Genomic DNA, 24,683 nt, shown 5'->3' on the forward strand with positions numbered 1-24,683 from the left:
TCTTTGCATGTTATATGTGTGTCTGATACTGCAGTGAGATTTATTACAAACTGTGGTTCTCTCACCCATCACTGTCTTCTCTACACTAAAGTAAATTGGTCATGGTTACATGCGCTTCGCCTCAGTCACTAGTATATGTTCATTTGTAAAGCCGTTCTGGTTAAAATTCCTTCTTATTTATCTTCTTCTTCAACATGGAAACAAGAAGGTTACGATCTCTGCTCAATAGACATTTTACTTTTGGTTGTTCCAAAAATAAGAATGGAATTGGGAAAGAAAACTTTTAGGTTTTAGGCCCCAATGCTTGGAAGAAGCTTCGATCCAAACTGCATCTGCGAAACCTCATAACGGTGACTGAATTTAAAGCTCTGATGGAAACAGTAGAGCCCGGCTTTCTTTCTTTATGCTGTAAAGTGTTTTAATTATGTTCTTATGTAACTAATTTATTTGTTGTTTGTTTCTGTCTTTTAATTCTGTAACGGTGTTGCTGGTATCTTGACCAGGTATCCCTTGTCAGTGGGACTAACATGTTAAATAAAGGTTAAATAAAAATAAAATCGGTGCAATTTCCCAAACATGATGTAGGGCTAATTCACCTATGCGTTTCCTTTAACAATCTTGCAAAAACACATTTGACTTGTTTGAAAAAAAGGAACAAAAATCTCAGAGATCAGAGAATCAGAGATCGGTCTTTATGGGAGTAGAACAAAACTTTGCTGTTTTTGAGCTGGAGCTTCTACAATGATACAGCCTGTCAGGAGTGACAAAATCAGAATGTAATGTCAATGTCACAGCGAAAAACCCGGGTCGACGCGCCATTCCTGTTCATATTGAAGTCAAGCCAATAAAATGCCGGGTCAGTGACCTGGGTCATTTGACCAAAAAAAAAAAGAAGTCAATCACAGTGTCTTCATATCAAAACTTTGCAATTTTAACTTTTCCCACATAGCGCTTGCCTGGATGTCTTTATATTTATCAAACAGGAGACACTGAGTTTATGATGCACAGTCCAGTTGCACAACGTGCGCTATGGGTGTCCCACAAGGATCAATATTAGGTCCTCTGTTATTTAGTCTACAAATTAATGATCTTGCTGAACAGTGCACTGATACGTGTACGCATCTTCAGATGTACACAGATGACAGTAATCCATAACCTCCTAACTCTTACCCCTAACATTTTTCAAGCCAAGAACCCCAAAACTGATCAGAGATTAAGTGTAAGAGATTATGTGTTCTATATTAAACTCGGCCTAGTGCTACTTATAAATATACATTATTATTATAATTTTGCATTCAACATTAAACTATTCAAATAATGCACAGATTCAAATATTAATTTTTTCTTTGTTTCAAACATGCAACAGTGGCCGTCGACCCATGTCTTTGTGAAATATTGCATTAAGAATCACTCTTAGGTCTTCAAGCTCAATTTCTTTTAGTACAGTCACAAACAAACTACTAAACAACTCCAAACACAGCCATTAATTGGCCATTGATTGGTTCCATAAAAATACATAAGACATTTTGAGTATTAGGTCATTTTGGTACCAGTAATCCACTAATGAAGGCTGTGCTTTTTATTAAAAGACACATTTTTCTGTTGCCGTGCTTCATGTCTATATAAAGTCAGTACATTTGAAAGTTCTTCAGAGACTAAAATGGCTAAAAAAAAGAAGCTAACACAGGAAACACGCCTGAAGATACAGATTCTCAACCAGGAAGGATACAGCTGCCACAAGATCACCAGGAAGTGCAGATGCAGTCCTTCAGCTGTTGCAGAAATACGAAACCAACAGCTTGGAAGATAAAGCAATGGGCGTCCGATGGGTTTTCTTCAGCAAGAAAAGACCACATGTGCAGTGAAAACCACCGAATGACATCACAGGAGCTCCAACAGCAGTGGTCAAACCAAACTCTTGTGCAGTGTTCCACCCACACTGAACGTAGTCGACTTTTAGATCATAGCTTAAGGTCCTACAAGGCTGTCGAAAGCCCCTGATCAATGAGAGACAGAGGGTAGTCCAGCGTCATTGGGCTCAAGCACACAAGAACTGGACAGTCAGGGACTAGAAGAAGATTCTGTGGTCAGATGAGCCCAGTTTCCAGCTTTATCTTCCTCCTGCTAATGTGAGGGTACGCAGAAGACCAGGCAAAGCATTATTCTCAGCATGTATGGTATCTACTCTCAAATATGGTAGAAACAGTATTGTGGTTTGGGGATGCATGAGTGCTGCTGGTGTTGGTCATCTCACTGTCTGTGATGGCACACTGAACTCTGACAAATACTGTGCCAATCTCCAAATCCACATGCTCCCTTCTGCATGTGCACTGTTTTGTTGAGGTCCAAACTGGATGTTTCAGAATCAGAATTACTTTATTGATCCCAGGGGGAAATTACTTTTCATTACAGCAGCTCCTACTCCAAGTGTACCAGTGTTAAGAACAAAGAGCAATGCAGGCAATAAGGATAAGTAAGAGAATGTAAAAAATATAAGAAATATAGGAAATATATATATATATATAACAATATGTACAAGTGTAAGTGAACCTGTGTTCCGAGCTGTTGCTTTACAGTGACACTGAATATGGGGGTACTGCACAGTGGGGAAAAAATATTGTACATGGTGAGAATCTAAAAGGAAATATATACAAGTATATGAAAATAATGAAGCATGTGTTATTGTACAATCTCAGGATCACTATAGTTATAAACATGGGTTATTGCACATAGTAAGTCCAGAGTCCGATAGTTTACAGAGAATATGTACTGGTACATGAGATGAAGTGAACATGAGTTACTGCACACAGTATAAATATGTCTATAAATAAGTATGGGTTCTGCACCCTCAGAGTGAGGGCTGTGGCGCTCTGTGGTGCATCATGGTGTAATCAGTCTGGTGCTAAAAGAACTCCTGTATCTGGCCAGCACATCATGGAGTGGGTTCAACTCATTGTCCAGGATGGCTTTCACCTTGTGAAGTTCCTCCTTGTCACAATGAGCTGTAGATGGTTCTGCTCACACCATGTGACAAAGTGACATGCAACAGCGCTGTTCTTTACTTCATCGCACTTGCTGATGCATCCAACCACTGCAAAGTCATCAGAAAACTTCTGGAGATGACAGGTCTCCGTGCAGTGGTTGAAGTCCGTGGTGTAGAGGGTGGAGAGAAAAGGGGAGAGGCCCACTGTGGGGCCCCAGTGTCGCTGATCAGCCTGTCTGACACACAGCGTTGCAGGTGCACATACTGCGGTCTGCCAGTCAGGTAGTCAACAATCCACGACACAAGGGGGGAATCCACCTGCATCGCCATCACCTCCTCAGCCAGAAGAGCCGGACGGATGGTGTTGAAAGTACTGGAGAAGTCAAATACCATCACTCTCACTGTATTCGCCGTCTTGTCCAGGTGGGAGTAGACATGGTTGAGCAGGAAGATGATGGCATCCTCAATTCCAAGTTGGGGCTGGTAGGCGAACTGGAGGGGGGTCTGAATGTGGCTCGACCAAGGGCTGGAGTTGCTCCAACAAGAGTCTCTCCAGGGTCTTCATGATGTGGGAGATCAGCGTCACAGGTCTGTAGTCCTTTGAGTCCTCTGCAGACTCAGGCTCATGTTAAATACATGCTGAAGGACTCCACAGAGCTGGGTGGCACAGGTTTTGAGCACCCTGGGGCTGACCCCATCAGGGCCCGCAGCCTTGCCAGAGTAAAATGTCCCCTACTTTGTACTAGAAACTATAAGTATACTATATATTTACCAGAAGTGAATGTAATTATACCTCTATAACTTTTACAAGATGCCTGCAAGAAGTCCTCTAAAGATGATTAGAAGCATAATTCACTGTTCTCCTCTTTTGTGGCGCCGTCATTACGCCAATCAATGAGAAAAAAAGAAGCAGAATCTGTTTGAGCTCACACCTGAGCTACTATATAATTATAATTCTTGCAATGCAATGTTAATTCTTCACCACTTTAAAGCATCTTTATTTCTTGTTTTTCCATGATGATGGCTCAGCACACCAGCTGCACATCACTAATCCATTCAAAGGAAGGAAGAAACGCCTGGCTGTTTATTCTTCTATTTAGAGATACATTTCAGTTCAGGGTGGAGCCAGAAGTGCAGGAAACATTTTTCAATCATTTTTTTTAATTTATTTATTTGAATTCAGTCTTTCATTTAAGCATCAGCTCCCATTTTCAATTCCAAGAACTGTGCTAGCATTTAATAAAATTATATCCTGACGCCTCTGAAGAGTAATGAAAAGCTGAGGTTTTGTTCTGGAGACGTCTGCCCAAAACAGGTCATTTTAGATTTAATGATTTCATGGAGGTACTTAAATACTGTAATCATGTTGCCATTTTCTCTGAAGACAAAAAAATCCCCTTCACACTTGCTTTGTTTAACATTTAGTTTGGTAATAAAGCAAAGCATTTTTTGCAATCAAGTCAGAGATGATGGGACAAAAACCTAAAGGTTTTCTTGAAGGAGAAGCATCTGAACACTGTTACCTACCAAAACCATACACACTTGTACCAAATTTAACGTAAGTTGTAACTGTTAAGATATAGTGTTCTGCAAAAACCGGAAAGAACATACAGTTTTATAGTATATCCAATTTTCAAGTGAATTAAAAGAAAAACTTTGCAGCTCCTGGCAGAATCAGAGCCAGTGGCCTCCGTCCGACCTGGAGCTTTATCCAGCACTGGTGTAATGCAGGATTAGTATCCCTTTAAAATAACCTCCATGATTACTGCTATTATCTCCCATTATCAGCTTAATAATGGCTACTGCTTGCTTTGATTACCTGTCACTCAAAGGGATGCTGCTGTTTGAACTCTGCAGAGGACTGAAAATGAAAAAAAAAAAAGATAAATTCACATTTTTTTCAGAATCCAACGCACAGATAAATATCGCTCCACTGAGAATGACGGTCTGAGTTATCTGTTGTCTGCAGCAACGTTTTTATCATTGGAGATCTGCAACAAAAATGGCTTAAAGGCTTGCAACAAGTTGATTAAACAAGTTTTTAAAAAGTTGGAATTGATGTGGGCAGCAACAATACTTCTGCTTGTTCCGGCAGAAAACCACCCACTGGATATCAAATATGTTCCATTCTGATGGAAATGGTGCCTTGTTTTTCACAAAATTTGGTACCATTTTGTTCCATTAACAGTTCAAGTTAATTCAATAAATGCAAGTCTCCACTCATTCAGCTTCTAACTAGTAGGAAAAGTTACATAAATAACCAACCTAAGAAACCTTTTCTCTCCTCTTTTATTCTTAGTTTTACTTAATTGCACATTAACATAACGTATTGCAGCACTTTTGGACTTCAAGTGTACACATAACGTTAAGTGACTAAAGCTATGCTAGGTCATTCATGTATACAAGGTGTTGTAACCAGTGTTACTTAAAGTTTCCTTCTTAACTTTAGAAGATAAGAATAGAAATAAAGCTTCAACATGTGCAAACAAAACACAGTCACCTTACCTTCAGCCAGGTAAATGTTGCTTGCTTTTAGCAGGACAACGGTTAGAAGCTTGGTTTGTTGTTTACATGTTGAACCAGGTTGCTGACGGACTGAGCTGACTGAGGCCTCCTGTCAGACCGAGGAATTGCAGTCAGTGTTTATGGACCTGACCTTGAAATGGACCGTTATATCGTCCTCTTAGACGGTGATGTTGCAGTGATATGTCTATGCGTTTGACAGTATAAATTTGTTTCCACCAACTTTCTCTATTTTGCCCGCCAGCTCACATTTCTTCCACGTCGGCCTGTGGATTGTTTTCACAGCTCTCAGCCTGTCTCAGCAGCGCCCTCTGTGGCGGCAAGAGTAAATACATGGTGCCTTCACATACGAGCCGTAAATTACACAACGAGTCTCGGCCTAGTATACAGTTTAACTGAATTTCAGTTTTACTTTATTCACCAACAACATAGAGTATTTCAGTTAAATTGATACAAGTTCTTTTTATATTGGCTTTAAAGATAATATCTGAATTATATATCTGAATGAGATATGAATGATTTACACAGTGTAACTTTGACAGTATCCCAATGTCTGATCATCACTGATTATTCATCAGTGCATTGTCACCGATACTACCAAATGTCAAATGTCAGATGCCAGTGTATGCCACTTCTGTCCCGAGGAGCAGGTTGTATTATGAGTTTTACGTGTTAAAATTGTTTACGATCTTTGTAAACGATCTTTGCAGAGCTTTGTGACTGAATGTCCGTATATAAACTATGCAGCAATTGTTTTATAATTACTGCTGCACAGTTCTGCTGGGAAACTTTTGAACCCGACATTCCACAGAGCCCCTCAACCCAACAGGGTCCCTCAACCCATAGGACCCAAAGGCCCCCCACTAACAACATTGTGTTACCAGACACCACAGGACAACCTCAGAAGACCCATGTCCATTCTCTAATGAGTCACAACTGTTTTGGAGACACACAAGACCTACACAATATTAGGAAGGTGGTCATAATGTTATGCCTGATACGTGTTACAGATGTCAGATACGGCATCAAAACAATGCTTTAAAATGTCATGGTGAATATGCATAAAAAATGAAAACTTATGTCCCAGAAGTACTTTAGACACCACTATATATATATAATGTTTTTAAAAGCCAAGGATAAATGTCAAAACTAAAGAAAACCTTTTTCTCTTCTCTGCAAATGTTTTTTTCTTAATAAAGTAACCTCAATGTCTTAGTATTCTCCTTCACTGCAGTGCCACCTTCATTAGCATGGACGAAGGCGTCTAGGGGTGAGGACAGTGTTGAAAGCATCTGATACCGCTGAAGGTATATAATTAATACACAATTAATGTTTAATACCTGAACTTGGGTGTTTTGGTCCATCCAGGGTTTGTTTTGAAAAAGCTGTCGAGGCTGTGTTTAAAAGGTCTTTTGACGGGTTATAATTAATTCATCATGTGTAGCAGTTACCTCTTGAGTTAGTGTTGAATTTCTTCCTTTATTTCCTGGTACAGATGCAGGTAAATCTGTGAAACCTTCAGGCCAGATTCTACATGAAGCAGCTGACTGGTGTCTGAGGTGATTTTAATTAATGCACATTATGACCAAATCAATCACCTCTGAAGAAGAAAATATAATCTCATTTGTCACTTAAAGTTGCAAATACAGTTCGGATTTGTCCCCCTGCTCTTTCAACAGGACAATTCCCTTCTTGGACACAGACAGAGAGCTCTTTTGCAGCAGACATATTTTCGTGATAACACAGGTATAGGTGTATTAAATATGGCTTAATTCCAGTGAGTAGCCCAGCAGGTCATGACCACAGACTTTAATTAAACTCATCTTGGCAGTGCCTGACTCCACCTGACTCCCAGCTAATTCCGGAATAATCAAAGGGGAGTCTGATCAACCCGTGTTAGCATCCGCCTGTCACTCCAAGTGACTGCACGCTTAATGATGCATAACCTTAAGCCTTTAATTTAGGTGGTGACACAAATTCAGATTCAGACCCCATACTGTTGTCATGAATGGGGAAATTGGCTGTGTAAATATGTTAATTTCTGCTGTAATACTGACCATTATTATATAGAGGCCTATAGATCGACTCCATAAGGATGGACGTCAGAGAAACCGTAGCTTTTTGCTGCACTTTGGCTTCACTTTTCAGAGGTTGCCATTTCTGCAGTGAATCAGGATGCACAAAAGCAGAATCTCAGCCAAATGAAACGCAGCCATCATTAATAACACGGCTGCACCTTTCCTGCTGAGACAATTCAAAGTGTCAGCTGTGAAAGAGGCCTAACGGTTTCACAGCCTTTGGTGTGGAAGACCTGTCTGAACTCAGTCCTGCCAACACCTTAGGGATGAACTGGAACACCGAGCTAAACCTTATCAGACAGCGCCAGTGACTGAAGCGTCTGGAGGAAAGGATAGAACCAGAAGCACATTAAAGGCTACGGTTTTAAAATCACATGTTGGACTTCCCCTACAGATACATTGTTATTAAGCTGCCCACATGTTTTTAGGCCATGTTGTCAGGACTAGTTGAGACTTTGGCTGAAATCTGACATCATTTCGACATCATCCCTCTTGTTTTCTTGTTAGAAAACCAGGCCAGTGACAAGGGGAGTCCGTAATGATGTCTCAGTAACAGAGAGCACTTTCAATTATGCAGTGTACATACAACGTGAAATGACAGCTGGTCCTGTAATGCAAAAATAGTCTGTTGTGTGTTTGTTTTTCCAGGTTTCGACATTAACTGTGTCTATATGTGACACCATTCCCTCTCTACAGAGACAAAAAGCAAGAGATTTGGAGCTGTGCACAATATGATACAATGAATCAGAAATAATTTAAATTGATCACAGCCCTCACAGACTTACACAAAGCAATGCAGACTTATAGACCACGATGTGTGTTTGATGCTGGCAACCAACATAGAAAACATTTTTCTGTTAAATAATAAACCTGATCTGACTTGAGTGTAGGTTTAATCGGCTGCCAAAATAGTAAAGGACGTCTTAAGACTGTCAGTTGGAAGGGACAGTTAGTGTCCTTCAGTGACCACAAGGCTTCTTCTGTATTCTATTTTTAGGAGCTGTGTCGTAGAGCAGCACCACAGGGAGTCCGGTATGGCAGCAGTTGAATGAGATGTCTCCGTGTCTGTCCGTGGCAATGATCATTGGCTTTTTTCTGAGAGTTTCCTCTGGAAACCTGCTGCTTGCTGTTCCTGACAACGACGCTACGCAAGAGGTGAGAGTGAAGCCGAGCAGCAGGACGGAAAAACAATGAGCTGAAAGTCACAATGACAGCGTGGAAAGCTACAGACTCGGCAGACTGTAGGTACACCCCTTAGAGTCTGTTTCTACCTTATCATTTCATACAGTTACAAGACAAAATGTTTAAAAAGACATTACATGGTCACAAAGCATACTATTGTCATGGGAGCAAAGTACAAGTGGAATTAATAATGGCTCAGTTCCATTCAGTTTCCTTCAAAACATGATGTCCCTGAAGTGGAACGCAGCCATCATTAATACACCTGTGCTTTACCTGCTTTTACGGGAAAAATATCTAAAAATATCTGTTACTGCGAGGTTTATGGTCCACAATCTCCCCATAACGTCCAATAATGAGCAACTCTTTTAGAGAATTTTCTTTTAATGACCTCAGATATGTCTCATGTCAACTTCTACCAGTACTAGCGCAGGTCACTACCGTGTTTGTATCATGTCAGCCCAAAAGAAAATGAATAATTTAATTAAACAATACCTGCTTGTAAATGCTAAGTGGTCAGTTTTGTTTTGTTTTTTTCTTATTCTTTTTATATTTGGTAAGCCACTATATTCTGAGCTGTGCATCCAAACCTTTTCAACGAATTTCCTAGTCGATCATTAGACCCGGCTTCTTTAATAACAGCACAATTAAAAACATTACATGCAGCTTCACAGGGTTTCAATTTTCTGTTCCCACGTCGTATTGAGTGTATCAACATTTTTCAGTTGTTTTTATCAGAAATAAAGTCCTGAAACATGCAGGTCTCTTGGAATCTGAAAAACATATCAATAACAATGTCTTACATTTACTCAAATAGAAACACTAAATTGTGTATTTTCTCATTTCTTTCCCAGAAATAATCCAGACGAACCGAATAAAAAAAGAACACAAGACAACAGGCTGACTTTAAGCAATACATTATTTATATATAATATACACTTAAAGATTTCTGAAGGAATTAGTATTGATATGCAGGGTTACATTCTGATTGAAGCCCTTTTAAGAAGCTTAAAAAAATTAAAATGACCCAAAAAACTGAAACAAGAACTAGGGAGGGAAAAAGAAAATGAAACCATCAAGTAGCAACCAAGAGAGAACACTGAAAGTCCACAAGACGACAAGTGAGCAGCTCGCACATCAACACTGAACTCAGCGACACATGATCTCTCGTTCAGCTGTCTCAGGCTGTCTCCTAAGCCTTTAGACCTCAGGATCTGCACCTTTTTCTTCCATGATAAAGTCACACCTGAAGACATCGTCACACTGTGAGCAACCTGAGCCGGACTTTTCTGTTACACATCATCCTACCTAAAAAGCTGTGACAGACCTGTGTGTGTGTGTGTGTGTGTGTGTGTGTGTGTGTGTGTTGATTTGTGTTCACACAAATGAACATCAGCATTACTCTTTCAGCCACTGCTAAGCTTATCTTTTCTTAAGGTGACCTTCCACTTATGCGTTGCGTACAAAACCCTCCCAGTAAGTAATTACTTGGTAACCTCTACATTGGTTATTCATTCGCTTACACGCGTCCTTCTCCTAATCAAAGCCTCACGGACACAATCAGAAAACAATCAGACATGACAGAGCCTCCGTGCTGCTCACACCATCAACACACACACACACAGCTGTATTTAAAAGACAGAAGTTCTGCTCAGGAAGGAGAATTAAGTACCAACACCAGCAGAGAGAAGAAATAAACCATTTATAGACACTCCGGCTGGTTTGGAGAAACGGAGATATTTTCGTTTCATTTCCACTCATTAGTGTCAGGGGAGGACGGTTGTTTGAAATAGAGTCAATTTGAATGGGACTGTGGATGGATTTATTTTAAATACAGAAAAATATCTCTGTCTGCCAAATCATGTGCGGTGACGACACTTCCCACCGTGTTTGCCTTTCACATTAGAAATGACGCTGGCAAGAAATGTTTGCTCTTTGAGAGAAATTAGCCGAGTCAGTGAGACGTGTCTGTTCCCCTGCCCTGCTTTAAAACCAGGACTCATGCTCTAGACAAGGTTCCTGAAGTGTCTTTAATCACAGAATATCTGCCAGCTACTGCTGCTGACCTCTGACCTCCCTCAGGAACACGTCTACATGGTTGGCTGGTGAATGTCAGAATCAACCTGCCACTGTGACTATTTCCCTCCGGTTTTGTGACAGTGAAAGGGCTGCAGATCCTACTGGTGTGACTGAGAGGAAGAGGAGAGCTGAGACAGCGTCATTCCACAACGGATCAGAACTATACAACAACAAAAGAAATACAATAACCCAAAACAAATCTGTACAAATGTACAAAAAAAAAAAAAAATCAACAGGATTAAAACAACATGAAGATTCGTTTTAAAACATCCAACAGAGTCACTGTGGATCCGACAGTATGTGGTAATAACCTGGATCAGAGTCCATGTGCAGACTTTGTTAAGTGCAATCCACAGCAAACCTGAGGCTGGACTTTGTGCTCCTAGGTCTGACGGTGGAGTCGCCTCCCCCATCAAAACCCCAGCCACAGTATAAAGGACAGCTGGTTAGTGATCATTAGCATTTGATTTTGTCTAATCACGCAGGTTGCCTTTATTATAGCAACAGAAACACAAACTGCAAATAACATAAAATCTGTAAAACTCTAAAGACGTGTGAATAAAAGGATCCCTTTCTTCTTCCTGTTCTGCGGCTTGGTGAGTTGCAGCTTAAATGAGGCGTTGCTCATGATGCCCTAACCTCTTCAAACATGCAAATAACTCACTGTGTTGAAAGATAATGCTCCGTTTGCACTCCAAATGTAGTCACTTGTAAAAAGTTCAGAAGCAGCTAACACATTTATTCTTTATTATTATTCATAAACACATTTTATTCCCTATTTGAGCTCAGATAAAGGTAAAATTAAACCTTCCATCATTTCAGTTTCCAAACTCAAGACTCTCAGATAGGTTTATTACATATTACTTTTTTTTTTCTTTTTTTTTCACCATTTTATGCCATCTCTGAGGAGTTTCATTCCCAAAACCTGTGTAGTCTTTTTAAACAGACAGAGGACGGGTCTGACCCGGTCCATAATGGAGGCAAAAAGCAGCACCACAATGTTCTGCAACTTAATGAGCAGCCGTGTTCACAGTTCTCTCCCCGTCTGCCTGATGAGGTCCAACACCGCGAGTCTGTTCTGACGGTGTCGGGTGTAACAAGCAGAGGAGGTGTTTCTGTTGTATTTTTCCATCTCATGCTTGTCTGGCTGAACAGATGCACTTCAGTGGGATCGATACAGCCGTCTACAGTGGCCTCAAGCTGCACATTTATAAGTCTGTTGTTTTCCGTGCAACAGGAACGACCACGCCGCCTGTTTCTACGCTGGCAGACGACTGCCGCTGCTTTGCATTGCAAATGGTTCGGACAAAAGTGTCAAGTCCAGTCGTTGGTTAGACGATATTATCAAACATATCCAACTGTAACCAATTAAAATCACACACATTCGGGTAATCCTGCTGTTAGCTTTCCCCAGAGGAGGTTAAAAATGTTAAAAATGAATACGCACATGGAGACCTCTTTGCAGGGAAAAATTAAAACTGTGACAGAACGTGATCATAGGAACTTATCTGGCTTTTAAGGTGTTCACTAAAGGATTACGGCTTTATTTTTAAAATATCTTTTAAAATATCTGGGTCCTGAAATGATCCCTTCTGACTTTTACAACTTTTTTGAAACATACAGGAATATATAAATGTGGGAAGAGTCTGTTTTATTTTTTGAAAACTGCCGGTTAGAGGAATGAAACTCTTCAGAGGACTCACCAGGAAGAGAAACTCTGGCTGAAACCCATGGTATGAATGTATGTGAGAGTCTGAATTCTCTACAGGCTGCGGCAGGTAGTTTGTCACAACATCCCCTTGAGCAGCCTTTCTCAGTTCCTGGTTCACTGACTGATCACATGACTGGGTTCACAGGGTGTCACATGATCGTCAGACTGTGCTTTCCATAGCAAAGCTCTGCTGGTGACAGAGGAAGGAAGGACACTGGGAAGGAGGGAGGAGAGGACAGCCTTGTTAGCTTGTGTCGGCAGAGGAGTGGAGTTCAGAGGAGGTGCGTTTGTTTTGCGACACAGAGCGGTTCTCTGACCTCGGAGCAGCACAGTGAAGAGTTACTGACAGGAAGACAGTTTGCTGATTTCATAACTTTCATTCCAGGACATCAGCTCAGCTACTGAAGGGAGAGGAATTAGTCCACACACTATAGTGCAACACACAGTCACAGTGTGACTGCAAAGGAAAGCTCACAACAGGCCCTGACACTTCCTCATCACTGCATTTCATATCAATCACTGGAGGTATCAGCTGAGTGTTAAAGACTTTCTACACAAACATGGCTGCTCTCTATCATCTGTGAGGCATTAGATTATTCTATATATCATCGGGTCATTTAATTCAAAAACAAATGATACGTTAAAATGGTCCAGTAAATCTTTAACACTGGTCACACCAGGTGTAAGAAAACGTCACACCCTCCTCACCGCTGCCTTTTCCTTCTTTGACAACTTCATGACTCACACCTTTAAGCATCGCCTCTGCCACTTTTTGTCTTTAGTTACCACTGAACGTCATGCATGACGCAATGCTAAATCCGAGAAAAGTACTCCTACGGTTGTCAAGAGGGTGCAACGCCACGTCTTGTTTGAGACACAGAAAATGTGCCAACCAAGAACGCAGGGCATGTGTTCAGACAGGAACTGCACAGAAGCACAAGCAAGGAAGCACGTCAAAATTAACCATTTCTAAGCCACATCCTGACTAAGAGTTGAATCAACTGCATCGTAAGAACTTATGGAAACACAAGGTAGACCATGGTAGACAAATGATTAGCAGCTAAACTGGAGAACCTTTGAAGGTTGGGTTTCCAGGAAGAGTCCAAACCGAACCCTTCCTGTCTTTCGGCTGCTAACACACACACTAAACTCCATCCAGCCTAATGTGTTTCAGAGTCAACCTATCATGAAGTTCCTGTTTTTTTGCAGTCTGGTTTCATTAACTCATAACCTTTTTCTGTCTGAAGGCTGAGCTCAATTTTCTACAAGGCACTACGTGATGCTAAAGGCAGAAGTTCATTTTTGGGGCAGCTGCTAAGCATTTACAGTTACGGACAAGCTTAGTTGATTGGTCGGGAGCAATTATATTACCCGCTAAAAAAGCCCTGCATTTAGAGTAATATCTACATTTTGCTATTCATAAAGGGGAACTTTTACATTTAGCTGGTGACAGTTTATAAAATAGGGCAGAAATATGCCAGAATAACATTACAATAAAGTCTTATTTGATTTAATACCTGAAGAACAGAGGAGATAGAGGCTAAAGCCCAAACATTTGCTTTTCCCTGCAGAAATGACATGTAATCACTTTGGGTTAGTTCATCAACAGAAAAAAAATTAACTTAAGAAGAGGACAGAGCAGAGGTTTCTCATTAGCACCTTTGTTTTCTGTAGTGACGAACGGCAGCCTAATTAAGAGGCAGAGGAGAAGGGCGGACTGAGCGGCTGTGGTGAACAGTCAGACTTTTTCCCAGAGTTCTGCTGGTCACCCAGTTAATTCCATAATTGACTGACCACCATGTTCAGGATAATATCTATCCCTTCTGACATTAGAGGAAAAATATTTTGGTTTGTAGATGGAACTCCAAGACAAATTAATGAATTAAATCCTCAGGTGGAATTCCTGTCCGCAGTGGTCCATGATTCAATCATCTGGGATAAAAACAAAAAAAGAAATGAAATGAGAAAATCATCAGCAGAGAATTTCCTCCTCGACGCGGAGTCGAAGCGGGCCATCAGGAGGCAGGGGCAGTCCTCAGTCACTGCTGTCGTCTTCGTCGTCGTCGTCTGAGAGGTTGTTGCTGTGGAACTTTGACCCCGGCCGGTTGATGGAGTCCAAGCGCGGTGCGACGTTCCCTGACGTCAGCTGCAAGTAGCAGTACTCACAGACGCGAACGGGTTTGGATGACTGGCTGGGCAGGAGGTACTTCTTCTCCGAGCAGGGCCCGCAGACCACATAGCCGCACTTCCTGCAGTGGTGGCGGCGGCTGACCGGCGTAAACTTCACCTTCCGGCATCGCATGCACACGGTGGCCTCGGAGTCTGGCACCCATACAGCCGCATGCTCGTCTGTCGGAGACTTGCCGCTCTTCTGCAGCAAGTCGTCCACACACTTCCCTATGTGGTTCATCCACTCGGACTTCTCGGTAGCCGTGGCGGCATACACGACGAAAGACTTGGTGGGTGTCTTGATGAGCCAACCATTGCGCAGGTCGCCCTCATCTGGTACTGTGTCAATGGTAACACTCTCCAGCGGGATGATGTGCTGCTTGTTGTACTTCTTCTTCTGGATGACGATGTTGCCATAGACCAGGATGTCGTTGAAAAGGAAGAACTGCCTCGCCTTGGGCTTCTTGCGGCAAAGCTTGGTAAGGACGCCCTCACCAATCAGCACGCGGCCTGGGATGGCCAGGGGCTGACCCGCGGCCCCAAAGCAGCTCTCCACCACGGCGATCCGCTTGGAGTTGGCCTCGCTGTTCGCAAGCCGGTCCACCATCTTCACCTCACCTGGAGGGAGGATGAAAGAAGAGGAACGTTAAAAGCCACTCTTCCGTTAAACGAGTGCCTCTAAAAATGCGTTTTACAGGAACAAACAACCTGCCACAATTATTTAACACTGCTAAACCAATTAAAATCAAACACATGGAGAATCCGTTTGTTTGATTACCTTGATGAAACCTGTTTTTTTGTTATCCAAATGAATCGATGCTAACAGTCAGACTTAGAAAACATCTCTTTGTTGTTTCCAGATTAAGACATCAAGTTCATGTTTTTACAATTCTGCGTTTCAACACCGGTTGAAAAGTTTTGAAAGAGAGGAAATTAGTAGATAACGACACAATGCCCTCCACTATAAGCCCTAAATAAGACAACGTTTCTATATCTAAGATGATTTATGACTTCATATGGCTCCAATTATGCATGAATCAGCAAGACACAGTGACAAATAATTTTCCCACAAAGCAATCAGAGCGGCGCCTCCAACGTCAGAACTACACTACTATCATTCTTGCTGATACGTTCTTCATGTTTTGTACTTTTCACAATATAAATTATTTTGCATTTTTAATAGAGAAAGCATTCTGCTCCACCTATAACATAGTTAAAAGCTTAATTAAATGTACTGTAATTCACACGAACGTCAGTGTGTCCTTTTCTTGTGACATTACAAATCAACTCACTAGTCTTCTTTCCCACGTTGTAACTCAAGCTCCCGAGTCTTCGGTCATTTCAAACATTCGTCACATGTTGGCTGTGCGCCACAATCTGCCAATAACAGTGTTGGCCAATAAATGCCAACACTGAGGAGTAAACTTTGAGTCTTTATCAGATGTGGTTTTATATGGGCACTGGGACAATGGCAGTGTGCAAAATGAACCACTAAAGTCCGGTATTGCTCAACAACTTAACACCTCATCAACAATAAAACCAAAAAGTACCAATCAGTCACACATGAACCATCTGTGGCCAATCTGAGTTTTTTATTTTTTTTGTCTGGTGACTTATGGTGATTACGTCACCTCTCAAAGAGGTAAAGAGATAGTTGCAAAAGTTATTGTAATAAAACGTCTGGTTTAAAATGTGACACAGAAATAACTCTTACATTAAAGCTAAGACACTGCATCATCAGTGTGGCCTTGGTACGTTTTTGTAGCCCACAAAGAACATTTATATATATATAGATATATATACACGCCTGGGCTTGTGAGCACAACCCCAAGTCTGAAATGTCAACTACTTTTATTAAAACCGACTGATCAAAATAAATCGCTAACAAACAGCAGTTCCCTCTCTGTATGTTGTTTCACACTACAGTAACATGTTAGTGACACCACTGCGTTGTCATCCTTTAACCTGCTTAACTTTCTTCTACTCACCCTCACACACCGTTGTCATTTCCCCATTTTTCAGTTTTTGTTCTCAGGCAACAGATGGAGTAAAAAGGAGTGACTGACACAAAGACTGCACTTTTTTTATGAGTGAGATGTATTTCCCGTTGTAAAGGGATGCCTCTGAAACAAATTTAGGCAAAATGTTCTCAGCTGTTTTGCGGTAATTGTAATTTCACCACCAAAGAGAATGTTTGGTGTTGATTGAGTTAGGAAAGTGCCAAAAAGCCAAGGCCAGTATCAGTGAGGTCAGTACCTTTATCAAGGAGTGTGTGTGAATCCTTTGAAAATAAAGAAGCTTTTCAGAGAGATTTCAGTTAAAACCCAAGAGCATTAGGATTCTTCTCTCTGCTGTGACCCAGATGGCAGCACACCCAGCAGAACTCAAGGCCCTCCCCTTTGGCTTTTCTGAAAACACGGTGAAGGAGATCAAAGGTCAGCGATGACGGAGATTAAGAGCTGCTGGCACTCTCTGCTGGGCCCGGAGGCTTGAGCGTAGAGTCGTGACCTTCGTAGGATGCTCACATGCTCAATGATGTACACGATATCGTATAGACACCCACACAAACTCTTCTAATCTACCGTACAACCCCAGAGGTGGAGTTCATTGTTACCTTCTTAGGTTTTATTTACTCAGATGATGCCGAGGTTCGTTCATTTTCAAATCTTGACTTGTGTATATTCTATTCATTTATTTATCCTTTTTTATGCATTGCATCCAGTCCTTCTCAGTCAGCCTTAACAAGCCTGGCACCTGTGAGGCATCAGAGCTCACAACTGATTCACTGAAAGGATTTTTTTTAAACTGTAAATAACCTCACGATCAAGATAAAGGCCAAACTTCTCTGACACAATATTAACTGTCAGTTTCGGAGAGCTGCCTTCAGTTGTAGATCTGTTCTACTGGATGAAAAAAAAATCCTAAAAACCCACTGTCTCTTCAAGATCAAATGGTGAACTGAGACGGTTAAATACTAGTTTGAGAAGATATTTCCCTCAGGAGTTGGCAGACCGGCTGGCAGGAGTTGGACTGGTAGTCACAAACTGGCCACAATAAATGACTATTGTTTTTATTGCTCCTCTTTCCTGCTGACAGCTAGCCCCGGCTTCATCCAGGTGGTCAAATCATTTGCAACACATTTATCGGATTTTTCATAGTGAAATAAAATTATAATATACATACATAATAATACACAAAGTTCCACAGAATACAATCACATTATCACACAATCTTGCCAAACTTCACTGGATGAACGTTATCCATCTGTTCAAGTCTGTATAACAAACAAGACCTTGACTAGATGTTGTGACTTTAACGTACAGATCTTCTTTGTTCACATGTGGGTGGATTGCACTTGAATAAACTCCATGGCTAAGCTAACTGTAACATATAGAAAACAGGGTGTAGGTGTGATAGCACTTGATGTTTGCCCTTTAAAAAACAAACCACAGAGTTAGAAACTATGCTAATTAGCTAGCAGATGCCAGTGCAGCCTGGGCCTGGCTCCCCAGTGATCTGCACACTAATAACCCAGAGTGAACTGCTACTGAAAGCATTGAGGAGGACAGAGGGTCTGCTGACATGTCAACCCTGTTAGCGAGGGCTTTTTGCCCACACCCAGGAAACTGGGCAACCAGCTCCCATCAGCGGAGAGTTGAAGGCACAAAGAGCAAAAGGCTGCAGGGAGAGACATGCATAAATACAGGCTGGAGGCTCCCAACCCAGTAATCAAAGTGAGACAGAGTGGGACGAAATATCCAGAAAAATGCACAGAACAGGAGAAAGAATGAGCTTTTTTTTACTCTGTAGCAATAAATGACAGTGATGAGTCAAGACAGAAAAACAGCGAATATGAAACCAATCTGAAGGAATAATGGTGATAACTTATTGATAAGCCAAAAGATAAACATAACACCAGTTATTAACATAACACCAAGGACCTTAGCCACCTTGAAACTTACAGGGTTTCCCATGTAATACTAATACTATGGTGCCCCACCAAGGTCCACTTTACTCCGCCATGGTCTCGGAACAAATCGGAAATAGTTTTTCAAACAACATTGTGCTTGCGCAGTTTTTTCTACTGCTTCGGACATTTGCAGATAAAATAATGACATAATAATCTGACCAAAAATTACTTGCATTGTCCAACCTACAGTCAAAACTCCAAAGGATTTCATTTAAAATGTATAAAACACAAATAAGCCACTTTAAAAACTCAGACCTGGGATTTTTTCTCTGAAAACTGGCTGAAGTGATTAGTTAACTAATCCTTTTACTGCAACAGAATTCTTTTTATTACAACTTCTACTGGTCTTTGGTATTCTGGGCTCAGTCTCGTGGATTGTGGGTAATTGTTTTCCTTTTCTTTGAGCTGTCAAGCTTTACTGAAACAAAGGAATTCCAGAGGGACGAAGGCTGAGAGTCTGCTGATCCGAGGCTGTATGAGAGAGCAAATTCACCTGCCTCGTAAACAGACGGCAAGAATCTGGCTACAGCAGTGATGTGGAGTAGCACAGGAACATGACAAGGATAGATGTTTTGGAGGGGGGATTTCTGATATTAATAATAATTCAAATGCTTGTCTAAACTGTAATATTATTCCCAAAATATAAATAAAGCCCTTATCTTAAAATTAGTGATCAACTATAAAAAATATAGGTACTTAATGAAGGTGACAGCTTTTTATCTAACTATGTAGAAGGCATGGTAAAACATTATTTACATTGTGTTTGCTCTTTAAACATGAGAAATCCTATATTGGGTTTAGTCCAATAAATATAAATGTAATATACTTGGTGAGTGGTTACCTATCACAGCGGCCGTTAAAGGACAAACCTTCGTAATTGTATTGCATTGCTGCTTGGCGTCAGTTTTCCACCTTGAGAACAGACAGGGATCTTCAACCAACTGGAAAGAGGCAGACGGAACCCATCATGCCAGCATCACCCTCTGCGGAGCTAAACTTTACCCACTTCTGTGTCAAAAAATGAGCATATCGGTTATCCATCTGCGGCCTTAGACGGATGTAGTTTGAAACTGAGTAAGGTCGGGGCAAAATTTTTAATTGAAGACCAGATTACAGGAGCCTGCCTGCCCAGAGCTTTGCCAAAATTAAATCTAATAAATTTATTGCAAATTTATTTATTATTTTGTAAAATTTGAAGAAAAGCCCTTTAAGAGTTTCTGAAACCATGGCTTCATATGAAAAGTCCAGGCATTGTACATAAAGCAAAAACATAATTCTTTCTGCTTCTCCATCATGGATGCATAAAAACTAGAAGCACACCTTTATCTCTGATTGTTTAAATGTCAAACTTGGGCTTAAATATCTTTGACTGAGTTGGGAAAATCACAACCCAGCCTCATGGATTAGCACGTATGGAATCCCTGTAATTCCGCTGCTTAATTCCAGCCACACAAAATACCACCTCAACTCTATGAAGCACGCATGATAAGGAACTAGAGAACGCCTCAAAAAGGCAGAGTAGTAGATGCTCTTTTTTTCACATGGGCAGTTTAGTAACACTCAGCTGGAGTTTGTTGTTTTGAATGTCAATGGCGACTGGCTGTGCTACCTTGGGTTACAGAAACAGCAGTGGCTTTAGATAAGCCCAATGATTAATTCATTAGAAGAGCTGTCCTCGCTCTCAGTTTACAAGATCCGGTCATTTACTGCCAGGCCAAAATAAACCTCCAAAAAGAAAGAGAGAGAAAAAAGAAAAATCTAAAACCAAGGCACTTTGTTCTCTGTTACAGATGAGACTGAGACTTCACACAACGGGGGGTGTAGGACGCACGCTTTTGTTGTTTACAGCCATTGTCTTAGAGTAAGGGACAGAACATTTCTTTTTTGTTCTTTTGTTGTTGTTTTTTTTTTTTTTTTTTAAAGAAACTGATGCCAACATTTTGCATGTCCTTAAAGAATGTACTAACATACTGAATTTTATTACCAGATCAATTCTTTGGTCAGAGTATCAGGGCCTCTTGCTTGAGGCTCTTGAGCAGCCGCCCTCTTACTCCACCACACATTTCCTCCGCCTCACGGAGCACACAGATGGTTCCCCGTACAGTAACGGGTGATTTATAGTTGTGCACGAAGGAGGTGCTGTGTTGCTTCTGAGCTTGCACAAATAGTGTACATACACACTACCAGCCAAAAGTTTGGACACATCTTCTCATTCAATTCAACACTTTTGACTTGTAGTGTGCCATAGATGAGACACCTTCTCAAGCACATGTTAGTTTCACTACAGAAACGGTTGGTCGTCTTCTGCTTTTGTTGAGAATGAACACAACATTAAGGAAGTTGGAAGACTCTGAAGAAAAAGCATGTTGAAGCTTGTTTAAAGTTTGCTGCACAACATTTGGACACGCCTGTAAAATACTGGGAGAACATAGTCTGGTCAGATGAGAGCAAAATTGAACTCTTTGGATGCCATAACACACACCATGTTTGGAGGACAAAATGCACTGCACATCACCCCAAAAACACCATATCTACAGTGAAGTTTGGAGGTGGGACCATCATGGTGTGGGGCTGTTCTGCATATGGTACAGGCAAACTTCATGTAATGGGGAGGAGGAATGGAGAAATGTAAGGAGACGTTGTCGAGAAAAATCTGCTGCCATCTACCAGAATGATGAAGATGCAACAAGGGTGCACATTTCAGCAAGACAATGATCCCAAACACAGAGCCAAGGAAACTCTCAGCTGGCTTCAGAGAAAGAAAATAAAGCTGGTAGAATGGCCCAGACAATCAGCTGACTGGAATCCAACTGAAAATCTATGGAAAGAGCTAAAAAACCAGAGTTCATAGCAGAGGCCCACAGATCCTTCAAGATTTAAAGACTGAAGAATGGACCAAAATCACATCTGAGCAATGCATGAGACTAGTTTCTCCAAACAGGAGGCGTCTTGAAGCTTCATTACCAACAAAGGCTTTTGTACAAAGTATTAAATAAATATCATTCTATGTATGGATAACTTGGGTTGTTACCAACACCTGGTGAAAATTTCATGTAATAGCACCACAATAGAAATATGTTTACTATGAAAAATTGTGATGTGTTCAATACTTATTTTACCTGCTGTATAACGTAGACACTGAATTGTCATTCACTGTGTCACAACGAACAAGACGCTGATGTTAGCTAGCATTACAGGTACGACGCAAACACTATTTGGACTGTTTAAATTGTGCAGTTTTATTTTATAGTGTTTACTGCAATATAAATTACGATATTTTCATGGAAAATGTAGTAATTTTGTCCTCTAGACTCCACCAAATCTGATCTCAAACACACCCAACAAAAAGTCAAGCATGATATTGCTGCTGTGTTGCACTGCGAACGTTAAATCTTGTAATTGATTATAAATTACAGCACATACCATGCATATGCTAACATAACTTGGCAATTAATGTTAAATGTCAAAGTTAGGCACAACTATGTGCCATTTTTAGATGTTTTGTGAAGACGCCATGAACAGGCATTGAAAAATCTGAAAATTTCAATGAATGAGTCTTACAGTTCCCCGAGAAATCCACTGTTAATAATATGAATATGCCACCCAGTTAGGGGAATTACCGTGGTTTGTCAGGGAAAATGCCACAGATCTATTTTATCCCTTAGAGGAAAACAACAAGAAGAGGTTGTTTACAAATAAGACGCCTGAGGTAAAGAGGAGTATCTTTGGCAAAGAAAAAGATGAAGTAGAACTGTCAACTCTTCATCGGGACCTGCACTTAAATCTCCAGCAGCACCACAATGGGATGCCCGGGAAAGAAGGGAAGCTATGAGTCAGACGCTGAAGGGGGAAAGTGGCGATGACAAAGACAGGGAGTGAAGAGAGAAAGAGCGATTCTCTAGGCTGTAAACAGCAACCACAGAAACAAGGGCAGCCATTTATCCTTAGGAAGTAATCGGAGGGTATGCTGTCGAGGATGACGCACTGTCATTGTTCTTGCCTTGTCTGTTGTACAGCTCTGTCTTCAAGCTGCAACACTTGTGTTACAAGCAACATTATACAGAAAAAAGACGTACAGACGAAAATGTAATAAAACGCATTCTTTGGCTGTGATTGGTACAAAGTGCCCTTCACTCAAAAAGAAAAAAAAGTCACTGCAATTTGATCGAGGGCAGATGTAATACACCATTCAGCATGCACTCAGCACGCATTCACCCCGGACGCCCTCCAATGAGAACAAAAACAGTCCAACATATGAACATGTGAGATAATTCACCATGCTAAATGCTTAAACCAAGATTGTGATGTACTACTGAATTGACTTGATAAGCATCCTTTCAAATCTGTCTCAGAAAAAACAAAACAAAAACAACCAAAACAAATATATATATAAACTGTTTTATCAAGACTAAAGCATCATTCGCTTGAAATGAATATTACCTGGAAATATCAGCTCATTTAAAGATGACACCCTGTTTAACTCGAATCTACTGACATTATTTCTGGATAGGCCATAGTTCTGATACTCTCTTCTCCAAGAAGGAAATAATGCACCCTTACCGCTTAACCACTGCATTTTTGACTGCTTCAGTTCACTTAAAGATTTATGTGGTGTGTGATATGATGAGACTGTACTGAGAGATGTCATTCCTCATTGGAGGAGTATTATCATAGGACCTCCATGAAACACAGTGGGCAATTGGCTGTGTAATTTTACAACATGGCTGATTTGCATGGGATTAAGATCACTCTGCAGTTATTACAAATTACTAGAGGTCCCTCAGGTAATACCAGTGCCCAGTGAATGGGGGTTAAGAATCGCTAGTGCTATAGTTGATCAAACGTACTGCAGTTCATCCAACAGTTTCCGTCTTTCAGCAGTGGGCTAGGAAACTGACCGCCACTGCTAGCTCTAACAACAGGTTTTTCCACTGATCCTCCTCTTACGGCTTATAAAAAGGAGCCTTATTCCACTGTGAGGGGATTAACTTTTTTGTGGTTTAAGGAATAAGTAAATATGGCTTGTGGTACCTTGGGATATACATAGCCTGTCCAGGCAAAATACAACAGGACAGTTCCTTGACAACAGACAGCCTCCTTCAAGCAGCCCTTGTCAGCTTGTGGCTAACCTTAGCATGGTGCCCTACTGCTGTGTGTCAACATCAACACCATATCACAACCATACAAAGGATTACGTAACTGTGGTGTTAAAATGAACACAGACAAATGGAATGAAAGCTAATCTGCTGTGGAAATTGCAACCAATGTTACCTAACCTTGAACTGAATTTATGAAAGACCGTCTGCTGTGCCTTTAGAGAAGAAACGCCTGAAAAAAATCATACAAACTTAGAACATCTGCAGTACACATTAAATGTGTCTTCTGGGGGTGTTCTGTGGTGTCTGGAAACTGGATGTTGTTAGTGGGGGCCTTTGGGTCCTATGGGTTGAGGGGAGGGGGCTCAATGGATCATCTCACAGATACCTGATCAGTTTGGATCTAGTGGATTTGGAGGCCAGGTCAACACCTGGTGCTGTTCTTCATGTCATCAAGGAGTGCCATTGGGGTGGAAGCGTTTGCTCTGGTGTAGGTGGGTGGTAAATGTGTAAAGCTCCTTTCACATTGAGCGAAAAACCCAGGTCGACTCGCGTCGATCCGGGTCAAACAACGCAGGTCAAAGACCCAGCAATCGACCTGACATTTTATCGGCACGGCTCAATGCGGCTTCAATGTGAACAGGATCGCCGTGTTCACCCAGGTTTTTCGCCCTGATGTTGATGTTTCAGTACTTACTTTTTTAAAATAGCAACTACCTTGTGTTCCTGTTCCTCATTAATTTAGTAATTAGTTATTATTTCCAGACAGTGACCATGAAACACAAAAAAAGCAAAAGCACATTTATCACAAGATTAAATACTTAGTTTAGTGCATTTTATTTTGATAGTGAAAGGATTTATTCTACAGGAGACTATTGCTATACTCCTGCAGATG

The 24,683-nt window shown here is 41.1% G+C and overlaps 1 protein-coding gene across 4 annotated transcripts in view; it reads right to left on the reverse strand.

The window, feature by feature from the left end:
• Positions 1 to 9,664: 9,664 nt before the first annotated feature.
• Positions 9,665 to 24,683, reverse strand: part of plekhf2 (pleckstrin homology domain containing, family F (with FYVE domain) member 2) — a 28,728-nt gene continuing 13,709 nt past the window's right edge. For 3 of the 4 annotated variants that reach the window (XM_047598632.1, XM_047598630.1, XM_047598629.1), the window contains one exon: positions 9,665 to 15,340. In XM_047598632.1, the coding sequence (XP_047454588.1) occupies positions 14,589 to 15,329 (741 nt within the window). In that variant the 5' untranslated portion in view covers positions 15,330 to 15,340 and the 3' untranslated portion in view covers positions 9,665 to 14,588. Of the gene's footprint in view, positions 15,341 to 15,500; positions 15,996 to 24,683 lie in introns of those variants that run through there. The other variant, XM_047598631.1, reaches the window with a different exon arrangement.

This window comes from Mugil cephalus, chromosome 11 (genome assembly GCF_022458985.1).
Source record: "Mugil cephalus isolate CIBA_MC_2020 chromosome 11, CIBA_Mcephalus_1.1, whole genome shotgun sequence".
NCBI classification, from domain to species: domain Eukaryota; kingdom Metazoa; phylum Chordata; class Actinopteri; order Mugiliformes; family Mugilidae; genus Mugil; species Mugil cephalus.